General features: G+C 38.7%; 1 protein-coding gene across 41 annotated transcripts in view; it reads right to left on the reverse strand.

The window, feature by feature from the left end:
- Positions 1-26,630, reverse strand: part of LRRFIP2 (LRR binding FLII interacting protein 2) — a 143,919-nt gene that overhangs the window by 80,116 nt on the left and 37,173 nt on the right. For 25 of the 41 annotated variants that reach the window (XM_037014024.2, XM_073223658.1, XM_073223642.1 and 22 more), the window contains 2 exons: positions 2,938-3,024; positions 1,527-1,577 (listed from right to left, as the gene is read on the reverse strand). In XM_037014024.2, the coding sequence (XP_036869919.2) occupies positions 1,527-1,577; positions 2,938-2,967 (81 nt within the window). In that variant the 5' untranslated portion in view covers positions 2,968-3,024. Of the gene's footprint in view, positions 1-1,526; positions 1,578-2,937; positions 3,025-4,325; positions 4,522-26,630 lie in introns of all 41 variants that reach the window. The other 16 variants (XM_037014026.2, XM_073223653.1, XM_037014034.2 and 13 more) reach the window with 3 other exon arrangements.

The following is a 26,630-nucleotide window of genomic DNA, read 5'->3' on the forward strand; positions in this document are numbered from 1 at the left end:
CAAGGCTGCAAGGCTGCAGGAGAGCAGAGCAGAGGCTGGAGTAGTGGCAGCACCGAGAACAGAGGCCCAGAGGACAGCAGTGTGGGCAGAGAAGCCCAGAGGCAGAGAATGGCTTGCTACATGCAGACTCACTCTGAGTGAACAGGATTCTAGTGATTGACCTGCCACTGTGGAAATAAAGTTGGGTATAACCCTTTCACCCCAAGAACGTTCTACTGTCATTTCTTTGGTCACACTGAATCCACAGTGAACTTGTCCAGGGTCGAAACCCATTGGCAAGACACCTTAGATTATAGGAATCAAACATTAGACTTTTAATACATGCTTTTTTTCTTACTGAATGTTCTGGTCTACTCTGAGATATTGAAACCTTAGGTAATTAATTTTAGAAGTATAATACAAAATTAAAAGAAGAAATTAAATTAATATTTCCATGGAAAATCTGAAAGTAAAAGTGGTTTCTTTTATTCCCACACAAGACATTCTTAATGCACCATCAGTAATATTAACACAGTTATGTGCAGAATAAAACTAACTAGGCTAGCTTTAGTAACAAGAAAGGACAGATTCCACTCCAAAGTAACACATACATGAGGAATACTTAATTTTAAGTAACCAATCATCTTTGTTCTCTCTTTTCTAAAACATACAATGAGAAGACTGATAAAGTTTTACATTTGCGGTCTACATAGTCATAAATATTTTAATTCTGGTTGTGCCTTAAAATGCGCTTTTGAAGGGATTTGCTTATGAAAGTAGCCTGTTCAGCAACAAACAGGCAGTGGTTCTTAACTCAGCAGGGATCACAGACTCCTTTGTGAATCTAATGACGAAATACCCATGGGCATTTCACATGAAAATATGCATATCTTCAAAACTGCGTGAGATTTGAAGGCGTCTTGCCCTAATCCCCAACCCTATTCATACACCAAGTTAAAAAAAACCCTGGACAGGTGGGCACTTATCACCACTAAAAAAAAAGTTCAAATTCAGGAGTAATTCACACAAATACTCTACTGTTAGTTAACAAATTTGGGAGTGGTGATAGAAGACTTGAAAAGGAACTGAGAGAACTAAAAAAATAAATAATTTTCAGAGGAGATAAAAGAATGTCTTGGGTCATCTCTCACCTGCTGACTTAGTGTTTTAAAAAAGAGAGAGAAGGAAGGAGGGAAGGGCAGGTGTGGGGAGAGGAGATTGGGAGATGGGGAGAAAGGGAATGAGGGAGAAAAGGAGAGAGAGACAAACTGAGGGAGAGAAGAGCAAACCCACAGAAAGAAAACACTCATTCACTCAGTCTTTCTTGGTCTGGAGCATTCATGAGACGAGGATACAGACTTGCTACAACAGAAAATGGTTGGACTCCAAGTACACATTTGGTCCACTACAGAGGAGACATGCTCTGACCTTTAGGTTCAAACATGCCAAACACTCCTACTTTGCAAACTATTAGTCAATGTTTTACTTTAAGATTGCACTATTTCAGCAGCAGATCACAACATGCAGGACAGGCAATCCTGGCCTACCAGCCACTTCTGAATCTGTCCCCATTTCCGATCGAAGGAATAATGAGAGTGCTACAAATGCAAAAGTTTCATAAACTGAACAGTTTCTGACATACTGCATTCCCCCAAAAAGTCTTAATCATATACATTTGCCCTGAAGAGCACTGATCGCTGAATCAAAGTTACACATTCAAATACAGAAAATTACTAAGCTAAAAATGTTCAATAATAGACATACGGTTTTTGGTAGTTTAGAGGACCATAAATAGCACATATATTTAATAATTATCTCCTTATAATTTACTGTAATTTTAGGAGTATAAAAGACAATGCGTTGGAACATTTCCATTTCAAGCCAAGAGTACATTCAGTATTTGAACAATACATGAAGTTAAAAAATTAGCAACATTACCAGCTGTTTATGGTTTTGGTGTTGAGCTGTGATAATATGGAATCTATATCCTTCCCTTAACCAACTTAGAAGACCCACCACCAATATAAAAATGAAGTGTTTAACACTACCCTGCAAGCTTTTTCCCCTTCAAACCATACAGTATCGGAAATAGTTTTTATGGGAATTTGCAGAGCCAGGCTAATGTTGGAAGGAAAGCATAAGAAAAAACTGTTTCATTTTAAATAGTTCAGTCTCTATATGCCTATTTTTAAAAAAGAATTTTTTTTGCTTTTCTTTCTGATAAAAGCATATTGAGACTTATGAACTATAGAAAACAAAACCAATCACAATTCCATCACAAAGTATTGATAGTAATCACTTCTTCCTAGTAGTTTTTGACCCTATATATACTAGCTTTTGTAACACAAAAGTAGAGTCCTACCAGTCTTATAGTTGCTTTTTTTCTCTTACACAAATATTTTCCTCCATTATTAAATATGCTTAAAAACCATAAGGTTGAATGACTTCAGTGTTTTACTATGTAGATAGCATAATGTATGTAATTGAAATTCTAGGACATGTAGTCTATAGTAAATCCCTTTGTCATCTCTAAACCTACTTAAGCTAATATAAGTAAAGCACTTAGAGCACCATTAAGAGCTTATAACAATGTGCACATAGTAAGAGCTATGTAAGTGCTTGCTGTTTAACAATTTAAAACAAATATCACATTTAATGTGCTGACACAGAACGGACTGTTAAAATACACCAGTGACAGACAGTAACCGCACTAGTGGGGAAAAAGATTTAATAATATGGGTAACTGTTGAGCCACTGTGTTGTATGCTTGAAACCAATATAAGATTGTATATCAATATACTTCAATTAAAAAGTAAAATAAAATAAAAATAGAACACATACATCAGGTTATACTATTCTCAGTGTTTCAAAGGGAACCAGATTTCAGAAGTAAACTAGCCAAGTACTGATTTTTTTGAGACTAGAACAAAATCAGGGTTATTCCCCCAAATTACCTACCTCTTTTTGCTGTCGTTCCAGCTCCCTCATGCGTATATCTCTTGCTTCTGCCCGGGCAGCCCGCTTTGCTGCCAGCCTGGCCTCTGCCTGCAAAGTCACATAAAAATTTGGCTTTATTTAAAAACAACAATAACCACCACCACCTCAACATGAGTTTTGAGGAGAAGAAGCAATTGGGACATTACCTGCCAAGGGGTGTAGGGGGTTGAGATATGACTCTTAGCAGTCTAACTTCCCCAGTCAGTGCCTATACACGCCTTTCCCGGTCACAGAGTTTCTCCTGAAATCTGGGCCTTTACCTCTAACTGCCTGCCTTGATTACACACTCAAAACATTTCACACAACTCATTATATGTCTCTCCAAACCTGCTTTCCCAGAATTTATTTCCCTATCAATTCAATCATACAAATTAGAAACTTTATTACCACTCTCAGTTTCATTTTGGACTTGCCAATATTTAGTCTCCAGGACTGTCAATTCTTTACCACCAAGTTTCTCTCAGACCCATCTTGGCCTTTCTTACTGTTTCTGCTTGTTTCAGGAACTCTTCATCTCTCTCTTTAAATTGCTCTGTAATTCACATGCCATCAAATTCACCACTTAAAAGTATACAAGTCAGTGGCATTTAGTACATTCACAGGGTTACGCAACCACTACTACTACTTCCAGGACATTTTCACAACCCCAAAAAGAAACACCATCCCCACAGCAGTTGCTCCACGTTGCCCCCTCCCCCAGCTCCTGCCAACCACTGACGTAAACCCTGTCTCTCTGATAATCTATCCTGGAGACTTCCTGTAAGTGCATCACACAATAAGAACTCTTCACCGCTTGCTGGCGTACTGCTGATGCCCCAAATCCATTTACCTGCCTCCAGAATCTACCCTATCATTCATCTTCTACATTGTTATGTGACTATCAATCTGCTTTCAAACACCTTTCTGATCATGTCATTCTGCTGTGTAAAATCCTCCACTGGCTCCCCATTACCAGACTAGCACAAAGAGAACAGAGAGGGAAAGCAAGGCAAAACTAGAAATAAGGCTCCTCCCAGTCAGGCCCACCTTTCTTACCAGGACTTGCCCCCACGTACCACTGTGTCTTATCTCCCTGCATTCCGGGACTCTGCTGCACTCCACTAAGCCTCCCTTCAGACTGTCTGCTTGGCAGGAGGTATCTCCCGCCTTTCTTATCCAGCTAAAATATGACCTGCAGTGAAGATTCTCCCATTCCATCTTTTATACTCTCTTGTGGCTTTACTACTATATTAAAATAACATGCTTTTGTCACCCACAACTTCCATGCCTTAGTGTCTGCTAAATAAACAAAAGAATACAGGCCATGGGCCAAAATATAGGAAATGAGACCAGGAAATAGTTTGATGTACCACATGAAACTTAAAAATCTTCTTTCTGGTTTTTGTCTTGCAGTGGCTTCCTCTGTTCTTGGCCACATCCTAACTCTGATTCAGATCCTGGCTCCCGGTAACTGCAGTAGTCACTCCCTCCTGTTGCTATACTTGCACCCACGTCTCACACGAAAAGGACACTCAGCCAGCGTTGAAAAGGTCAGCATGCTGGGTGCTGAAAATACAGAGTAAGGTGTAACATCTCTGCCCTGGAGAAGTTCACCATCTAGTTGAGGGAGACAGAAACACAATGCTGAAAGGGAAGGAAGCATGCAGGAGGGAGTAATTTGCTGTCCCTGCCAAGGTCACAGCAGGCTGCTGACTTATTCCACCACCCCAATTTTGGCAATTTCCCAGTCTACTTGACTGGCCTTTTAGTAGTAAAAACTGCAAATCAAACTGCAATTTACCAACCTCAAGCTCTAAACACTGACATGATCAGAGCAATTAGTCTTCTTATATGAATTTTACATTGGCCTTTATCTTTAAAACACCTATACTCCACCTTCTTTACCCCTCAGACTATAAGTGGACACCACTTTCTTACTACAGTTTGTATTTTATAGAAAATAACTTCAAGGTTAAGCTATGCTTCAGCAGGTAGAAAATGCATTTTTAAATTACAAGTACCATTTTTCTGGGGAAAATTTTCAAACCTTTTTTTAAGAAAGCCATAACAATGTGTAGGAATTTTCATTTCCATGTATAGTTAACTTGAATAACATAGGGGTTGGGTTGCTGACCCTCTGCACAGTAAAAAATCCCAAAAAGCAGCTTTTAACTCCCCCAAAATTTAACTATTCGTAGCCTGCTATTGACTGGAAACCATAATGATAACCTAAATGTCGGGGTTAACACATATTTCGTATGTTACATGTACTACATACTCTATTCTTACAACAAAGTAAGCTACAGAAATGTTATTTTTTTTAATTGCCACAAATCTCCAAAAACTTTCCAATGTATCTATTGACAAAAATCCACATGTAAACAGACACATGCTGTTCAAGGATCCACCATGTATGTTAGCTGCATACTTGAAGAGTTCCCTTAGAAATTTATGGAGAATGTCAATTTCACCCTTCTAAGATCTATGGCCAATTCTGCACAAGAACTAAAATGGGACATTTCTCACCAAATCTAAATTATAGGTAAGTAGAATCTATTCTTTAATAAGACTGCTTTCACAACAAAAGGTAAGGTAACTGCATAACAGAAAGAACATGGGCTTCGGAGCCACCAAACAGCCTTCCCTCTGTCACTCAGCCAAGTTTATGCAAAACTCAGATGTTACCTCCCTTGGAGGTGGTAATGAAGAAGGGCAGGCCACTTTATGACAAGCTTAAGAAAGGTAAACAGGATTTACAACTACTTCATCTGTTTTTTTCTATACATTGCTACCAGATGTCTAAGGCAATACTGACAGTAGGGGTTGCAAAGAGCTAATGGAGGTTCTGATCTAGCAGACAAAATGTGCTCTATACTTACAGTAGTATATTTTTAAATAGACAAATTATAGGTACTTCTAGGGAGTAACATGAACACTTTCAGAATACAACTGCATGAAAGAGCCACTATAGATTTGTTTTAACACACACTCACAGATATAAAATAAATGGGGCCTAACAATAAAGGATCACAAAGATTGAACCAAGTTCAAAGCAAAGATGGTAAAAAGTAAAAACCTAAACATAAAATTAACACTTGACCCAATAATTCCACTTCTGGGTACATACACAAAATAACTAAAACCAGGGACTCAGACAGATATTTGTACACCGTGGTCCATAGCAGCATTATTCACAACAGCTGAAAGGTGAAAACAACCCAAAATGTCCACCAACAGATGAATGGATATACAAAATGGGTTATATACATACAATAGAATATTATGCAGCTTTCAAAAGGGATATTTTGACACATGCTACAACATGGGTGAATCTTAAAGACATTAAGTGAAATAAGTGAGAATAAAAGGACAAATATTATATAATTCTGTTTATCTGATGTATCTAGAATACTCAAATGCCATGGGGATAAAAAGTTGAATAGTGATTTCTAGGGTTTGAGGAAAGGAGGAAGTGAGTAGTTATTACTTAATAAGTACAGAGTTTCAGTATTAAAATGAGGAAAAAGTTCTGGAGATGGATGGTGGCGATGGATGCACAACAGCATTAATGTACTTAATGCCAAAAAACTCTATACTTAAATATGACTAAAATGGTAAATTTTATGTATATTTTTACTGTAAAAAAAAGTTAAAATTAGCATTCAATAGGAAGTCATTTAAGTATTTAAGAGGCTGAAATCATTTAAGTACTTGTAGGATGTTTAAAGTGATTTGACCCAAACTTTTAAAATAAAATTAGCAGAAAAATTCAGGAACTTTAAATTCAAGTTCAGAAATTACCTGTGAAATCAATAGGTCAAAGGTTTTTAAAAATTAATCATTATGTTTTCAAATACTGAGCACACGAAAGCTTGTTAAAGGAAATAATATGCATTTGGACAGGTATAGAAATGTATTCTTCCACTCGAGCAGTGAAAATGATGACACAAAAAGGCAAAAATCTACTTAAAATGAAATCCACTTCTCACTAAATGCTTGGGGCAAACGGAAAAGTAAAATGACAGCAAAAATCATGGGTCCTGATCACCCTGGAACAAATGCTTTATGTTGTTAACTTATAAACCTTCTGAAATTGTAGAAGGTTCACTTTATCACTCAACTAATAATTAGTAATCATACGATGATCACTATGAACGAACTAACAGGAAAAGATGGGGACTAAACATGTACTAGGGTTTCAGTACTTCTACACTAGGGACTTTTCCTTTACCATCAGAATTCTGTACTATGCTCTTTTGGAGTTTCAGAAAACAGAAGTAGATGAAATGTGATAAAAAGAGAAATAACTCCATTTTAAAATGGGCAAAGGATTTAAACAGATATTTCTCTAGAGATATACAAATGGCCAATAAGTTCATAAAAAGATACTCAACACCATTAGTCATTATGGGATGTAAATCAAAACAACATTGAAACCACCACTTCATACCCAGTAGTATGGCTATAATAAAAAAAAATTTAAACAGAAACTAACTTGTGCTGGCAAGGATGTAGAGAAATCAGAACCCTCCTGCATTGGTGGTAGAGTATTAAAAAGACAGGTTAGCAGCTCCTCAGAACCTTAAACACAGACCACAGACCCAGCAACCACCTCTAGATATGTACCTTAGAGAAATAACACATCTGTTCACACAAACACTTGTACAAGAATGTTCATAGCAGCAGTATGCATTATAGCCAAAAAAGAAAAAAGCTAACAATCCAAAAGTTCATCGACTGATGAGTGGATAAATAAAATGTGGGACATCCATACAACGGAATATTATTCAGTCATAAAAATTGGGTGAAGTGCTGATAGAGGCTACAACAAAGATGAACCTTAAAAACATGGTAAGAGAAAGCAGCCAGACACAAAAGGTCACACATTGCATAATTTCATTTATATGAAATGTCCAGATAGGCAAATCCAGGGATAGAAAGTAGATTACTGATTGCCAGGGGCTGGAGCAATGGGGAGATGGAGAGTGACTGCCAATTAGTATGGGATTTTTTTGTGTGCTGACAGAATATAAAATGTGGCAAGTATAAAGTGGCAATGGTTGCACATTCTTATGAATATACTAAACACCACTAAAACTGTATAGTTTAAAATGGTGAATTTTATAGTATGTAAATTATATCTACATTAAAAAATTTTAATAAATGAGTATATTAAAAAATGCCTAAGTTAAACAACATGGATGGATCTAGAGGGTATTATGTTCAGTGAAATATGCCAAGCAGAGAAAGACAAATACCATATGATTTCACTTAGTTTTAGAATATAAAAACAAAGCAAAACAGAAGCAACAGAACAGCAGTAGACTCACTCACAGACACTGAGAAGTGACTAGTGGTTGCCAAGGGGGAGGGGCTGTCGTCGGGATAGGGAGCGTGAGGGGAATAAAGGGGCACAATAATTCGCAATCACAAAATAAGTTGATCATAGGGATGGCAGTATAGCATGGAGAATACAGTCAATGATTTTGTAACATCTTTCTACGTTGTCAGACAGTAACCACACTAGAAGGAGTGAGGATTTAATAATATTGGTTAACTGTTGAACCACAGTGTTGTATATTTGAAACCAACATAACATTGTATATCAACAATACTTCAATTTAAAAAATACACATATGCCTGACAGTGACTGCATTGGGGTATGGGTGGAGACTTGATAATATGGGTAAATGTAGTAACCACATTGTTTTTCATGTGAAACCTTCATAAGAGTGTATATCAATCATACCTTAATAAAAAATTTAAAAATATATATATTTATATATATATACATATATGCCTGGGTTAAATAAACTGTAAAATATGTAAAATTCAAACACATAAAATTTAATATGTAAAATGGGGGAAAGGGAACCTCATGATTTAGCTAAGTTTGGAAAATGCCAGGTTAAACTTTTTTTTAAATCAATCTTTAATAACATATGTTATCAATCTCTAAGAAAAGGATAAAAAGTATTTCTCAGACTTACCTAACCCCCTTACCAAATAAACCCTAGGTATGTATTCAAGGATCTCACATTAAGGAAATAATGATTAGGCTTATGGCAATATATCAGAATCCAATTCAAATTGTACTAATTCTCTTAGGGGGGAACCTCTCTTTCCTTCCTATTTATAAAACATTTAAATAACAGTATCAGAATGATCTCCTCATAATCAAAACCCAAGCTTTCAAGATGATGGGGAAGATGAGACCTCACACTAGTAATACCTCCCCCTCCCATCATTTGACCACTTACTTAGCAAAGCTAGGTACTTATTTTCATTTATACAAAGTAACCTCTTGAGGTACAGAAAGATTGAGTATCTTGTCCAATATTCCCTAACTGGCAAGTACTAGAGCTGAGGTCCACATCCTAGGAATCTGACACCAGTTAATGTTCTTACCACACCTTATTTCTGCATACCTCAAGTATAAGAGTGCATCCTTAGACAAATAATAGAAGTTTATTTTGAAAGAATTATCCCAGGGTTTCGATACAGTTTAAGTCCTCTCTTCCATGAAGCCTCATCATTCTGGTGCTGTTACCCTTTGACAATGGCCATGCCCCAGATGCAGGTGAGCCTCCCTTTGTTGTGCCCAGCCTTTCCTTTCACCTTTTAACTCCACATTTCCAACTACCAGCCAAGGAGAATGACTCAAGTCTACCATCTCAAGCTCTGACCAAAATCAAAGCCTCCATTCCTGTCTAGTGGGTCTCTTGTTATAAGTTAAGAGTAAGTGCAATCTTGTCTTCTCCCACTGAGCAGGCACTGCTTCCCTATTTTTTCCAATCTCCAGAAATGAAATCCATCACATTTGTTAAAAACCTAAGATCTCAGGGCCTTCTACTTCCTGACTAAATCTTCCTTTACAATATTCCTTGACTCCAACCTTTAATTTCCATTCCAACAGACCCTGCCTCTCCTGAGTAGGAGTACACAATGAAGTACAAATCATTTCCCAATTTAAATGTCACTTTCCCCAGCTCTCCTAGTCTTGCTATGCCATAGTACACACTGTTGAATTATCTGGCTGAAACATTAAGGAACAATCACGATAAACCATCTGGAAGTAAAATATGATTAGCCATAATACATTTTATGTAGCCCAATACCTAAAGCATCCTTACACTTTCTGAATATGAAATTTGGATTGTTACTACTTCAGTTAAATAAACATAGGAGAACAGGCTAAAATAGATTCACTGTGGCTTCCAGCAGAATTCCAAATCAAAAACTCAACTAAGGCCAACCCTATTATAAATTTTCCATCTCTCTCTGATGAGTTTACAAATAAGGGAGGATCTATTTGACCTACTGGCCAGGTGCTTGCTGTTTCCTTGGAAAATAATCCACAAGTCAAATTTCATTTGGAATTATTATTTGAAAGAAAATAGTTATGTTTATTTAAAAATAGTATCCATCATCCTAAGATTCTAGTTAAGAGACTTAATTATAAGTTACTTAACTTAATATAAATATAAAACAAATACCCACACACATATCCCTTCTGATAACCCCCTCCATGCTACAATGAGGACTCCATCCTCCCTCCCCAGGGGTCTTGCCTCACCATCTGATCTCTCTTCTCTGTCTCCATTCTCTCCCTCTATTGGTTTATTCTTCTCGTTGTAAGATCAAATTCCCTCCCATCTTTAAAAAACAAATCAATGCAAACAAACAATTCCAACCTGGTTCAATTCTGTCTCATCTTCTCTTTATAGCTCACTTCTCTCACACCTCACGTCACCTCTCCCTCCTCACGTCACATTCCATTCTTTGAAAAAGATTGCATGCTGGCTTCTCCCAAATTATTTTACTGAAATTGCTCATGCAATGTCTCTAATGGCACCTAACTACCAAACCCAATAGAATTTTTTATTCTTTCTTATCTCACTTGCCCTTTTTGGACTTTCAACATCGCTAACCACTCAACTCTTTCTTACAGTTCACCTCATGGTTTTCTGCAATACTAATTCCTCCTGGCTTGCCTCTTGACTCTCTGACCTCTCTTCATTAGAATCCTTCACGGCTCATTTTTCTCAGCTAGCTCCTTAAATGCTAATATAACCAAAGCTTCCAGGCTTGATCCTCCTCTTTTCACTCTATGTTCCCTCTCTGAGAGATACTGACACCGTAAATGTTTATGTCCAACTGGTGCTGATCCAACTGGCTACCCAACATCGGGGCTATCCCACTGGGGCCTCAGACTCAATATATCACAAACTGGATTTACAGTCTTTCCCTTAAACTTCTTCTTCTTTTATGTTCCCTGGTAGCTGTCCCATTACCCAAACCTGAAATGAAGGATAAGGCTCCTCCCTCTTTTCTACCTTCCTTCTACATTCAGTCACTAAATCTCAGCTACCTCCATCAAGCTCCTATCTCTTCACTGTTTCTTCTAACCCAACCTCCTCTCCATTTCTACCATCACTGCTGTAATTCAGGCTCTCATCATCTCTCGCCAAGATGACTGATTACAGCAACTTCCTAATTAGTTTTCTGCCTCCTACCAGTCACTCTCACATGGTGGCTAAAGCAATTACACTATAATTCAAATCTGAAAAGGGTTCTACCCTTCAACAGCTCCCCCAGTTTCCTCAGCACACAAATGCCTTCTTGACTGGCCCCTACTTCTCTCTAGCACTATCTCCTCCCATTTCCTTACCTCCGTCCAACCATGCTGAGTTATGATTCTGGCAATTTTCTCACATGGGTCTAGTTATTTCATACCCCATGCCTTCAGAGTGCTTAGAAATCAATACCCAAAAACCCATGAAGCAATACTGTTTATAGAGAAGTGTAGACAGGAAAGATATCTTATGATTTTATTACAGTGGCACCCTATTCGGTAGAGGAAGATAGGCCTAGGGCCCATAACAAAGGGCCTCAAACTGTATTCATAATGTCTTCTTTCTCCCTTCTTTATCATTTCTAAGAAAATATCTGAAACAATTGTCACAAAATGCTGACATCCATTAATATTGGGTGGTAAACTCATAAATCCTAGTATTATCAAAACCTTTCTGCATTTTTAATATTTTCCAAAAAGAGTAGTATATGAAGACATATACTCAAATGCCTTTAAAAGAAGGGAAACCTTTAGCTTTAAAACTTCTGTCCTACTGAGCATGTAATAGATTTAAGGGAAGCAAACTAAAATTTCATTATTTGACAGAAATGCAGTGAACCAAGCCAAGTGTGGAATTGCCAGTCTGGATGAATATCCATAATATAAAATCCATGCAACTAGCATGAGTAAGAAAGAGAAGGTACAACCTTTACTTTTAAAACTATCCTTTAATTTCAAGAAATTTGGAACATAACATTCTAGAAAGTGACACAGTCAAGGAAAATGACTAATTCAGGTAGCTAAGACTCAGCATTTACTGTGTCTAATTTTGTTTATTCTTCCATGACACACACACCAAGAGAACACTGAAAGACAAATCAAGAGACATAATATTTATTGTATTGCTATGGTTTCCAAATTAACAAATAAAAATCATTACTCATGTCCTACAACTTCCCTTTGAAAATCTTAGGTATCATTTTTTTTATTACATCAATACAATTACGTTTAGTCATTTTTTTAAAAGCTTTTGGTAGTTGAAGACCAATTACATAAATTTTTCCAAACATAAACACCAATATGTATCAGATAAATATGTATTAGATTTTAACCCAATATGCATTAGTTTTTAACACCTTTTCTTCTGATATCAAAAATTCTACCTTCCTTTTAATCAAAGACCTTTTGACAGCAAAATCTCCTTTTGGAATGAGAAAGAAAATTTAAGAATACAGACTTTATTACTGAAGTCTGAATACAACCTAATAAATAGATAGCACAAGACAACTGCAACTTTGGATCTGCAGCAGCATATCTAAACAAAGGGAAAATGTGAATCACAGTTCTAATAGAAATACTCTCCTGGTGGGGGGGAGTTGCAAATAATATCTTCACATTAGGTTAGTAATTCTGTGCTATGAGAAATTTTTTTCTCAAATTCCTATAAGTCACAGAATGGTGAAAATTATGACACTGAACATTACACCAAATATTTTTTCAGTCACACTGACACAAAACCAAGTCTTTGGGCTCAATAATCCCCTGTTAATTCTGGTTAGGGGGACAAATCAAGGAACAGGAAGATACTGAGAGTAAAGCTGGTCATCACATAGCCAGGGCTCTGCTTGACAGAGGGGAGCCGCGCAACCACATCTCCCACCTTCCTTTGCCTTAGTTCCAGTGGGTAAATGGGGAAAAAATGGAGAGAGGTCTGCACTTGATGGGAATTGGTGGCATTCATGCACTAATGCCACTGCAAAGAATCCTAAATGACCAAAAACAACTTAAGATTTGCTCTTTCAAAGGGTTTGTGATAAAAACAGTAAGTACAAAGGGACTTTTTTTAACTGGGTAGAAATGAAAGAAAAATATTCATATTTTTCATAACCCTGAAAAATTAGCTCACATTTCATATTTTATAAATTTTTTGTGTACTACCACTGTGAATACTTAAAGGTATTCTAAGAAAGAATAATTCTGCCTCTGGTGGAGTTGAACTTAAGACAAATCCAATTTGCACAGAAAAATCTGAACCAAACACGAAAGGCTAATCCAAAAAGTGCCAGAATTATGAGACTCAAGAATTGACCTTGAAACCTGGAGTTCTTCAGGGCTCAGCCTGAGGAGTGATTACTTTCAACTCCACACCTTCTTCCTAGACAATCTCATCCACTCTCATGATTTCAGTTTCCCTCTACATGCTTTAAAGTCTTCAGTGTTTACCCACAGCCCAGACCTCTTCTTTGAGTTCTTGGTCTGTATCCCCAAACTGCCTCTTCAAAATCCCCACTGAGAGGCCTCACAGGCACCTTAAGTAAAACACATGCCAACACAAATCCATCCCTCTCCTAACAGCCTCCCCATCCCATGCTTCCTACCAGCCACTCAGCTGCACAATCCAAAACTTTCCATCTCGGCCATTCAACTACAGCCACTCCTGGCTACTCATACCCCTGGTATCTCCATTCCAACCTCATCTCACCACCCCCACTGCCATCACTCTAGGCCAGGCACCGCTGCCTCTGCAAGCCTCATGGCTCATCTCCTCACACCCACTAAAGTTCTTTTCTGACATAACTTCCAACCTGCGGTAAAGCCTTACTTTTAAGGCACAAATCTGATCACATTATACCCCTGCACAAAACCCTTCAATGTTTTCCCATAGCTTTTATGACACAAACCAAAATCCCAGACGGTCTGTAACGTTCCCTATCAGGGTTCTCAGCCTTAGCTCTATTGACATTTGGGCCAATTCTTTGCTTTGGGGGGCTGTCCTATACACTCTAGCTTGTTTAGCAGCACCCCAGCCCCACCCACAAATGCCAGTAGCACAACAGCCCTCCCCCAACTGTGACAGAAACAAATATCTCCATTCATTGTCAAATATCCTGGGAAAGCAAAATCAGCTCGGTTGAGAACCACTGGCCTACCTGATCTGGCTCACATAGCTCTTGGCTACTATCCTCCATGCTGTTCCTGCCAGTGCAAACAGTGATCTTATGGAGGGCACAACAGTTAAGAGCAGAAGGGCTGAGGTGCAAATTCCTTCCTAGCTACATGATCTCAGGCCAGTTACCTCACTTCTCCATGCCTTGGACTCATCAACAATAAGATGAGAAGAGCAAATCACTTCACAGAGTTGTCATGGTGATTAAATTCATTTAAAGAACTTAGAACATTGCCTGGTAGGTAATAAGAGCTCAGCAAGTATGAGCTGCTTATAAGCCTTAAATTCTCCATACACTTTAGGCTTCAAAAGCTTGTCACACATTCTTCCCTCTGACTGGAAAGTTCTTCCCCACATCAGACAACTCTCTTTCTCCTAAATAATTTCACTCATCCTTCAAACCTTGGTTGAAAGCATGCTTTCTCAGAAGAAGAATTCCCAAAGCCCTGGAACATGTCAAGTCCCCCCATCACACATTAATAAAATCATTTACTAATCACTCAAAGCACTTAATACAATTGTAAATAAATACATTACTGTATTTTCTCAATTCTAAGAATGTCACTGATTGTTGCATACTCTGACAATCAAAGTTTGCAAGACAGAAAATGTAGACACTAATTTTGAAGTAAAAAGGAGCTGAAAAATCAAAGAACTAGTCTGCATAATTATTTGCTTAGTGTCTATTTTTCCCTCTAGAATCTAAGCTCCATAAAAGAAATAACCATGTTAGGCCTGTCCACTCCATAAACTCCACACCTAACACAGCACCTGCAGAGTGTTGAGGTTCAATAAACACTTAATGAATGACATTCAAAATTTTGTGTTTCAAAAAAAACTCTATTCTTAAATGAAATGGTATTAATGCTCATACTTTTGGCTGATTATGGTAATTCTTTCCATTTTTAAAAGTGGCTATCCTTACCAAAAGTTTTTATCTTTAAATTGCCATGGCCTAAAAGTGAATAGATTATTCGAATAAAAGTGAAATAACTGTGAGGTCATTAACCCTACCAAAATATTATGGCTATCATTCCATGAAACAATAACATTGTATCTTTTAAATGAACTCAATTCTTGACTTTGCTTCCTTCTTCTCAGGCTTCTAATGCATAATCGAAAACCACAAACTTGTGGTTCTCACTAGTAGATGCCTGAAATGGCTGTTACCTCCTTAGGCAGCAAAATGAAATCCAATCAAGTGTCCATCAACAGATAAATGGATAAACAAAATGTAGTATATGCATACAGTGGAATATTATCCAGCCATAAAAAAGGAATGAAGTTGTTTAAGGGGGAGGGGGAGACAAAGTTCTGACACTTGCTACAATATGGTTGAATCTTGATGACATTATGCTAAGTGAAATAAGCCAGTCACAAAAGGATAAATATTGTATCAATCCACTTATATGAAATATCTAGAATTAGACAAATTCATGGAGACATAAAGAAGATTAGAGATTATCAGGGGCTGAGAGAGGGAGGAGTGGGAGTTATTGCTTAATGGTTACCAAATTTCTGTCTGCAGTGATGAAAAGGTTTTAGAAATAGACAGTGGTTATGGTTACACAACACTGTGAATGTAATTAATATCACTGAATTATAGTCTTAAAAATGGTTAAAATGGCAAATTCTATTATATATATAATTTTTAACCAGAACTGCAAAAAATTATTAATGCAATATACCAAAACCATTGAATTCTATACTTTGAGTGGGTGAAAAATGTTACATAAATTGTCTCAATGAAGTTATTTCAAAAAAATGAAATCTGAAAGTTCTAGCAGCCACCAATGTTAAACAGCAACAGAGCTGCCTTTCCCCCTTATTACTACAAGTAGGTTTGCTCTGAATACGTATACATGTATATTCTACTCAACAGAAAGGCTGAACACTCCATGTGGTAGACTCTAACTCCTGTGAAACACAGTTGGTTTCTGTGCCTGTCAGTGATCCTTTAGTGACAGTCCTTAAAAGGACTGTACATTATGGGCATGAGTCTCTTTGCATCCTGGACCTCAAAAGAAATCAGAATTTTAAGAGCTCGTAGGACTCTTGGGTCATATAGTCCAAAACTAAGCAATATTCTGAAGACTCCATTTGAAGAGATGCACATAAATAAATTTTCTTCATAATTTTAGCTCTAAAACAAGAAAAGAGAGGCTTCATTTCTTCTCACAGTAACACTAACCATAACACTCACCAAACTGATTGTGGTAAGGCACCAAAACCAGTTTTCACCTGCCTTTCACTTTCCCTCCTGAGAGGCTAACTGCTCAAAGATCCCCAGTGTAACACACTGTGCTGTCGGGTAGTTTTCACTGAAAGCCAGCTCCCCAGCTGCACTTCTCCCCAAACTGTGGAATACCCAAAGCCAAATGGGCACAGATATGAGCACCCAAAGTGCCTCTTGATAGCCTAGAGGGCATGCAGGTGGCCCCTTGTGAACAAGTTCCTTGGAGCAGCTCTGAGACCTGGGTCAGCCCACACTCCCACCAAAGCAGCCACATGCCTATTACAGACATAAGGGGACTTCTAGAGCCACCCACACTCCTGCCTGTACATAGCAGTCTTCAAACACTTCAACATTTTTTTTTAAATGTACACAGGCTTTACAAGATGAAAAGAGTCCTGGAGGGTGGAGCCAAGATGGCGGTGTGAGGACAGTGGGAATCACCTCCCAAAAACATATGTATTTTTGAAAATACAACAAATACAACTATCCCTAAAAGAGAGACCAGAAGATACAGGACAACAACCAGACTACATCCACACCTGCAAGAACCCAGAGCCTCATGAAGGGGGTAAGATACAAGCCCTGGTCTGGAGGAACCCAAGGGCCCCTCACCCCAGCTCCCAGCGGGAGGAGAGGAGTCAGAGCGGGGAGGGAGGGAGCCCAGGACTGCTAAACATCCAGCCCTAGTCATCCACACCTGGAGCACAGACACACAGTGAGAGGATAGCAGGAAACTAGCGAAATGGGAAAGTAAGACGTGCGAGTGAATCCCTGCAGCCAGCGCCCCTGGGACAAAGAAAAGCAAGTGCTTTTTGAAAGTCTTAAAGGGACAGGGACCCCATGACAGGACAGAAGCATCCCCCAGGACACGTAGCCCAGCAGCTGGGAATCCTGGGGAACTTTGAGCACCCTAAACCCCTGGGTGGCAGCAGAGCTCTGAGACCCCTCACAGTGATAAACAGCCCCCCGCCTGTTCCCCCTCTGGCACGGCCACGCCATAACAGAGCAGCAGTCTGAGGCTGGCCATGCCCACAGCAAGGGAGCTTCCTCCATAGCAGCAGGGCAAGACACAGAGACCCAGTCTATGCGCAACTGCCCAACACAAGTCACTAGGGGTCGCCGTTCTCCCAGGGAAGAAAGGCCAGGAGCACGTGGAAAGGGTCTTGGTTCTCCCAGCTGACAGATGAGCCAACAGCATACCACTGCATTTATTGACATGAAAAGGCAAAAAATTTGATCCAGACCAGACTAACCCAGAAATCCTCCACATCATCCCCTGAGAAGGAATCTGGAAAGATACATTTAACCAATCTTCCTGAAAAATAATTCAAAATAAAAGTCATAACCATGCTGATAGATGTGCAGAGAAATATGCAAGAGCTAAGGAGGGAGAATACAGAAATAAAACAATCTCAGAAGGGACTTCAAAGCAGAATGGATGAGATGCAAAAGACCATTCATGGACTAGAAATCAGAGAACAGAAATGCAGACAAGCTGACGCAGAGAGGGATAAAAGGATCTCGAGGAATGAAACAATATTAAGAGAACTGTGTGACCAATCAAAATGGAACAAAATTCGCATTACAGGAGTAACAGAAGAAGAAGAGAGAGAAAAAGGGATAGAAAATGTCTTTGAAGAAATAATTGCTGAAAACTTCCCCAAACTGGGGGAGGAAATGGCCTCTCAGACCACGGAAGCACACAGAACTCCCATGACAAGAGATCCAAGGAGGGCAACACCAAGACACATAATAATTAAAATAGCAAAGATCAAAGACAAGGACAGAGTATTAAAGGCAGCCAGAGAGAAAAAAAGGTCACCTTCAGGCTATCATCAGACTTCTCAAGATAAACCTTACAGGCCAGAAGAGAATGCCATGATATATTTAATGGAATGAAACAGAAGGACCTTGAACCAAGAATACTGTATCCAGCATGATTATCATTTAAATATGAAGGAGGGATTAAACAATTCCCAGACAAGCAAAAGTGGAGGGAATTTGCCTCCCACAAACCACCTCTACAGGGTATCTTAGAGGGACTGTTCTAGCAGACAGTGTTTATAATAGCTCAATAAGCAAGTTAAGTTAGACAGTAAGATAGTAAAGAAGCTAACCTTGAACCTTTGGTAGCCACTAACTTAAAGCCTGCAAAGGCAACAGGTACATATCTTTCAATAATCACCCTAAATGTAAATGGACTGAATGCATCAATCAAAAGACACAGAGTAATAGAATGGATAAAAAAGCAAGACCCATCTATATACTGCTTACAAGAGACTCATCTCAAACCCAAAGACATGGACAAATTAAAAGTCAAGGGATGGGAAAAGATATTTCATGCAAACAACAGGGAGAAAAAAGCAGGTGTTGCAATACTAGTATCAGACAAAATAGACTTAAGAACAAAGAAAGTAACAAGAGATAAAGAAGGACACTACATAATGATAAAGGGGTCAGTCCAACAAGAGGATATAACCATTATAAACATATGTGCACCCAATACAGGAGCACCAACATATGTGAAACAAATAATAACCAAATTAAAGGAGGAAATAGAATACAATGCATTCATTTTAGGAGACTTTAACACACCACTCACTCCAAAGGACAGATCCACCAGACAGAAAATAAGTAAGAACACAGAGGCACTGAACAACACACTAGAACAGATGGACCTAATAGACATCTACAGAACGCTACATCCAAAAGCAACAGCATACACATTCTTCTCAAGTACACATGGAACATTCTCCAGAATAGAACACATACTAAGCCACAAAAAGAGCCTCAGTAAATTACAAAAGACTGAAATCCTAAAAACCAACTTTTCAGACCACAAAGGTATACAACTGGAAATAAATTGTACAAAGAAAGCAAAAAGGCTCACAAACACATGGAGGCTCAACAACATGCTCCTAACTAATCAACGGATCAACAACCAAATTAAAACGGAGATCTAGCAATATATGGAAACAAATGACAACACAACACAACAACACAAAGCCCCAACTTCTGTGGCACACAGCGAAAGCAGTCTTAAGAGGAAAGTATATAGCAATCTAGGCATACTTAAAGAAGGAAGAACAATCCCAAAAGAATATTCTAATGACACAATTATCGAAATTGGAAAAAGAACAAATGAGGCCTAAGGTCAGCAGAAGGAAGGGCACAATAAAGATCAGAGAAATAAATAAAACTGAGAAGAATAAAACAATAGAAAAAATCAATGAAACCAAGAGCTGGTTCTTCAAGAGAATAAACAAAATAGATAAGCCTCTAGCCAGACTTATTAAGAAAAAGGAGAATCAACACACATCAACAGAATCAGAAATGAGAAAGGAAAAAATCACGACAGACGCCACAGAAATACAAAGAATTATTAGAGAATACTATGAAAACCTCTTTGCTAACAAGCTGGAAAATCTAGGAGAAATGGACAACTTCCTAGAAAAATACAACCTCCCAAGACTGACCAAGGAAGAAACAAAATATCTAAACAGACCAATTACCAGCAACAAAATTGAAGCGGTAATCAAAACACTACCCAAGAACAAAACCCCCGGTCCAGATGGATTTACCTCGGAATTTTATCAGACATACAGAGAAGACATAATACCCATTCTCCTTAAAGTTTTCCAAAAAATAGAAGAGGAGGGAATATTCCCAAACTCATTCTTTTAAGCCAACATCACCCTAATACAAAAACCAGGCAAAGACCCCACCAAAAAAGAAAACTACAGACCAATATCCCTGATGAACGTAGATGCAAAAATACTCAATAAAATTTTAGCAAACTGAATTCAAAAATACATCAAAAGGACATACACCATGACCAAGTGGGATTCATCCCAGGGATGCAAGGATGCCACAACATTCGAAAATCCATCAACATTATCCACCACATCAACAAAAAGAAGCACAAAAGCCACATGATCATCTCCATAGATGCTGAAAAAGCATTCGACAGAATTCAACATCCATTCATGATAAAAACTCTCAACAAAATGGGTATAGAGGGCAAGTACCTCAACATCATAAAGACCATATATGATAAACCCACAGCCAACATCATACTGAACAGCGAGAAGCTGAAAGCTTTTCCTCTGAGATCGGGAACCAGACAGGGATGCCCACTCTCCCCACTGTTATTTAACATAGTACTGGAGGTCCTAGCCACGGCAATCAGACAAAACAAAGAAATACAAGGAATCCAGACTGGTAAAGAAGAAGTTAAACTGTCACTATTTGCAGATGATATGATACTGTACATAAAAAACCCTAAAGACTCCACTCCAAAACTACTAGAACTGATATCGGAATACAGCAAAGTTGCAGGATACAAAATTAACACACAGAAATCTGTAACTATCCTATACACTAACAATGAATCAAAAGAAAGAGAAATCAGGAAAACAATTCCATTCACCATTGCATCAAAAAGAATAAAATACCTAGGAATAAACCTAACCAAAGAAGTGAAAGACTTATACTCTGAAAACTACAAGTCACTCTTAAGAGAAATTAAAGGGGACACTAATAAATGGAAACTCATCCCATGCTCATGGCTAGGAAGAATTAATATCATCAAAATGGCCATCCTGCCCAAAGCAATATACAGATTTGATGCAATCCCTCTCAAATTACCAGCAACATTCTTCAGTGAATTGGAACAAATAATTCAAACTTTCATATGGAAACACCAAAGACCCCGAATAGCCAAAACAATCCTGAAAAAGAAGAATAAAGTAGGGGGGATCTCACTCCCCAACTTCAAGCTCTACTACAAAGCCATAGTAATCAAGACAATTTGGTACTGGCACAAGAACAGAGCCACAGACCAGTGGAACAGATTAGAGACTCCAGACATTAACCCAAACATATATGGTCAATTAATATTTGATAAAGGAGCCATGGACATACAATGGCAAAATGACAGTCTCTTCAACAGATGGTGCTGGCAAAACTGGACAGCTACATGTAGGAGAATGAAACTGGACCATTGTCTAACCCCATATACAAAGGTAAACTCAAAATGGATCAAAGACCTAAATGTAAGTCATGAAACCATTAAACTCTTGGAAAAAAACATAGGCAAAAACCTCTTAGACATAAACATGAGTGACCTCTCCTTGAACATATCTCCCCGGGCAAGGAAAACAACAGCAAAAATGAGCAAGTGGGACTACATTAAGCTGAAAAGCTTCTGTACAGCGAAGGACACCATCAATAAAACAAAAAGGAACCCTACAGTATGGGAGAATATAGTTGAAAATGACAGATCCGATAAAGGCTTGACGTCCAGAATATATAAAAAGCTCACATGCCTCTACAAACAAAAAACAAATAATCCAATTAAAAAATGGGCAGAGGAACTGAACAGACAGTTCTCTAAAAAAGATATACAGATGGCCAACAGACACATGAAAAGATGCTCCACATCACTAATTATCAGAGAAATGCAAATTAAAACTACAATGAGGGATCACCTCACACCAGTAAGGATAGCTGTCATCCAAAAGACAAACAACAACAAATGTTGGCGAGGCTGTGGAGAAAGGGGAACCCTCCTACGCTGCTGGTGGGAATGTAACTTAGTTCAACCATTGTGGAAAGCAGTTTGGAGGTTCATCAAAATGCTCAAAACAGACCTACCATTTGACCCAGGAATTCCACTCCTAGGAATTTACCCTAAGAATGCAGCAATCAAGTTTGAGAAAGACAGATGCACCCCTATGTTTATCGCAGCACTATTTACAATAGCCAAGAATTGGAAGCAACCTAAATGTCCATCAGTAGATGAATGGATAAAGAAGATGTGGTACATATACACAATGGAATACTACTCAGCCATAAGAAGTGGAAAAATAATCCAACCATTTGCAGCAACATGGATGGAGCTGGAGAGTATTATGCTCATTGAAATAAGCCAAGCGGAGAAAGAGAAATACCAAATGATTTCACTCATCTGAGGAGTATAGGAACAAAGGAAAAACTGAAGGAACAAAACAGCAGCGGAATTACAGAACCCAAAAATGGACTAACAGGTACCAAAGGGAAAGGAACTGGGGAGGATGGGTGGGCAGGGAGGGATAAGGGGGGGGGGGAGAAGAAGGGGGGTATTAAGATTAGCATGCATGGGGGGGAGGGAGAAAGGGGAGCGTGGGCTGCACAACAAAGAGAGGACAAGTAGTGACTCTTCAACATTTTGCTAAGCTGATGGACAGTAACCGAAATGTGGGTGTTAGGGGGGACCTGATATAGGGGAGAGCATAGTAAACATAGTATTCTTCATGTAAGTGTAGATTAAAAATTATAAAAAAAAAACAAGAAAGAAAGAAAGAAAGAAAGAAAGAAAGAAAGAAAGAAAGAAAGAAAGAAAGAAAGAAAGAAGGAAAGAAGGAAAGAAAGGAAAGAAAGGGAAGAAAGGGAAGAAAGGGAAGAAAGGGAAGAAGGGAAGAAAGGGAAGAAAGGGAAGAAAGAAGAAAGGGAAGAAAGGGAAGAAAGGGAAGAAAGGGAAGAAAGGGAAGAAAGGGAAGAAAGGGAAGAAAGGGAAGAAAGGGAAGAAAGGGAAGAAAGGGAAGAAAGGGAAGAAAGGGAAGAAAGGGAAGAAAGGGAAGAAAGGGAAGAAAGGGAAGAAAGGGAAGAAAGGGAAGAAAGGGAAGAAAGGGAAGAAAGGGAAGAAAGGGAAGAAAGGGAAGAAAGGGAAGAAAGGGAAGAAAGGGAAGAAAGGGAAGAAAGGGAAGAAAGGGAAGAAAGGGAAGAAAGGGAAGAAAGGGAAGAAAGGGAAGAAAGGGAAGAAAGGGAAAGAGAAGGGAAGAAAGGGAAGAAAGGGAAGAAAGGGAAGAAAGGGAAGAAAGGGAAGAAAGGGAAGAAAGGGAAGAAAGGGAAGAAAGGGAAGAAAGGGAAGAAAGGGAAGAAAGGGAAGAAAGGGAAGAAAGGGAAGAAAGGAAAGAAAGGGAAGAAAGGGAAGAAAGGGAAGAAAGGGAAGAAAGGGAAGAAAGGGAAGAAGGGGAAGAAAGGAAAGAAAGGGAAGAAAGGGAAGAAAGGAAGAAAGAAAGAAAGAAAGAAAGAAAGAAAGAAAGAAAGAAAGAAAGAAAGAAAGAAAGAAAGAAAGAAAGAAAGAAAGAAAGAAAGAAAGAAAGAAAGAAAGAAAGAAAGGGGGATTTCTCCTTGATTGGATAAAACTATTGGTAAATTAAATATCAACGCATGCTTTAAATATCCTTAATGTTGATCACTTAAAGGGTGTCAGATGATCAGCTATGGAGGTACTCTTTTCTGATAATATTCCTTTCTCTTAATAAAAAAAAAAAAAAGCAGTTACTGTGTGCTGACCTCCAATGAGTTCTGCACAGTGGTATAGAGGGCATGTCAAAGTGTGGGCAAAGGGTCTGTTTGTTTCTATGCAGAAGATCAAGGCCTAGCTTCGATACCCAGAAAATGAACTAAGATACGATATGAGGAGGAGCTTCCAGCATCAGCACTCTCTGGAGGACTTGTGCCGGGGGATGATCATCAAAAAGCCTCCACAGGGATCCGGACGATGCTGCGGTTGTGGCTGCATCCAGCCCACTGTCTCCTGGACTTGCCATAGGAATGAGGAGGGAGATGTCTAGGCTGGCATGTGCATACAGTGAGACAACGAATTTGACCGGATCTGTACTGTTGGAACTCAACCAGGAGTTGGGAGGGGTGCAAGTTGTAGCATTCCAAAATCTCATGACTATAGACTATCTACGGTTAAAAGAACATATGGGATGTGAACAGATCCCAGAAATGGGCTGCTTTAATTTGCCTGATTGTTCAAGTACAGTTGGACAATATCCATCATATCATAGATAAATTTTCACAAATGCCTAGGGTGCCTAAGTGGTTTTCTTGGCTTCACTGGAGATGGATGGTAATTATAGATTTGCTTTGTTTATGTCACCGTATTTCTATTATGTTAATATGTGTGTGCAAATTAGTTAGTAGTTTAAAACCTATACATAATTAAGGTACTCTACAAGAAGATATGTCAAAGAAATAATCAATCCTCCCATGTTTCCTTCCATATGCTACATCTATAGCTTTTCTTCTTCCTTCCTAATTACAACCCTTAAATAGAATTCGTGGCTCATCTCGAATTTACCGAGTATCATAATTCCTCCAGGTGGTAAAGATACCTCAAGACAAGTGCTGGGCATAGAAGCCACAGGGCATAAATCTGCAAAGAAGTAAAAAGCTAACCTTTTCAAACAATATGGCTTCTCTCTCACTTACCAACTTTACATTTCCCTGTATGGCCCCAGAAGATGACTGGTTAGCCAGAGACGGGTAAGATTCCTCAAGGGAGGAACAACCTAAGACAGGCACAGTCGCAGGGGGGCCATCAGGTGAGAATTTGGGGATCAACAGAGGTGAGGCTCAGAACCTCACCCCCCCTGCTTTGAGAGAAATCTTCTGCATCCGTGGATGTTTTGCTGCCCTTGTCTAGCCTGGATTAATACTTAGTCCATAGGCACACACCTGATCATCTGATCATCTACATTTGCCCTCTTACAGCACTAAACTATGTTTTCTACCTTTATCTTGCATCTACCTACCACTTCAGCATTTTATTAAAAATAAAAATAATAATAATAATAGAGGGAGAAATGTGGGATCAACATATAAATCAAGTACAAAAATCAAACGAATATTCATATTTGTCCTGATTGTTTATAGGTCATAATGCGTGATCAAAACCGAAAGTTTCCGTGATGAATGCCCTTGTACTGTTCACCATGTAAGAATTTATTCACTATGTAAGAATTCGTTCACCATGTAAGAACTTGTTCGTTATGCTTCAGAAGATTGGAGACTGACGAGAATTAGGCTTGAGATGGATTAATGATTGTACATTGAGCATTGACCCCCCCTATACTGAATTTTATTGTTGTTAACAACCATTTGATCAATAAATATGAGAGATGCCCTCTCAAAAAAAAAAAAGGGGTAAAAAAAAAAATATGAATAGCTATCTTAGCAAAAAAAATATATATATATATGGGCAGAGGAGCTGAATAGACAGTTCTCCAAAGAAGAAATTCAGATGGCCAACAGACACATGAAAAGATGCTCCACATTGCTTATCATCAGAGAAATGCAAATTAAAACCACAATGAGATATCATCTCACACCAGTAAGGATGGCTACCATCCAAAAGACAAACAACAACAAATGTTGTGGAGAAAGGGGAACCCTCCTACACTGCTGGTGGGAATGTAAATTAGTTCAACCATTGTGGAAAGCAGTATGGAGGTTCCTCAAAATGCTCAAAATAGAAATACCATTTGACCCAGGAATTCCACTTCCAGGAATTTACCTTAAGAGTACAGCACTCCAGTTTGAAAAAGACAGATGCACCCCTATGTTTATCGCAGCACTATTTACAATAGCCAAGAAATGGAAATAACCTAAATGTCCATCAGTAGATGAATGGATAAAGAAGATGTGGTACATATACACAATGGAATATTATTCAGCCATAAGAAGAAAACAAATCCTACCATTTGCAACAACATGGACGGAGCTAGAGGGTGTTATGCTCAGTGAAATAAGCCAGGCAGAGAAAGACAAGTACCAAATGATTTCACTCATATGTGGAGTATAAGAACAAAGGAAAAATGAAGGAACAAAACAGCAGCAGAATCACAGAACCCAAGAATGGACTAACAGTTACCAAAGGGAAAGGGCCTAGAGATGATGAGTGGGAAGGGAGGGATAAGGGCGTGGAAAAAGAAAGAGGGCAGTACGATTAGCATGTATAGTGTTGTGGGGGGTACAGGGAGTGCTGTACAACACAGAGAAGACAGGTGGTGATTATACAGCATCTTGCTATGCTGATGGACAGTGACTGTAGTGGGGTGGGGGGGGGTACCTGGGGAGGAAGG

The sequence above is a fragment of the Manis javanica genome, chromosome 15, assembly GCF_040802235.1.
Source record: "Manis javanica isolate MJ-LG chromosome 15, MJ_LKY, whole genome shotgun sequence".
NCBI classification, from domain to species: Eukaryota; Metazoa; Chordata; class Mammalia; order Pholidota; family Manidae; genus Manis; species Manis javanica.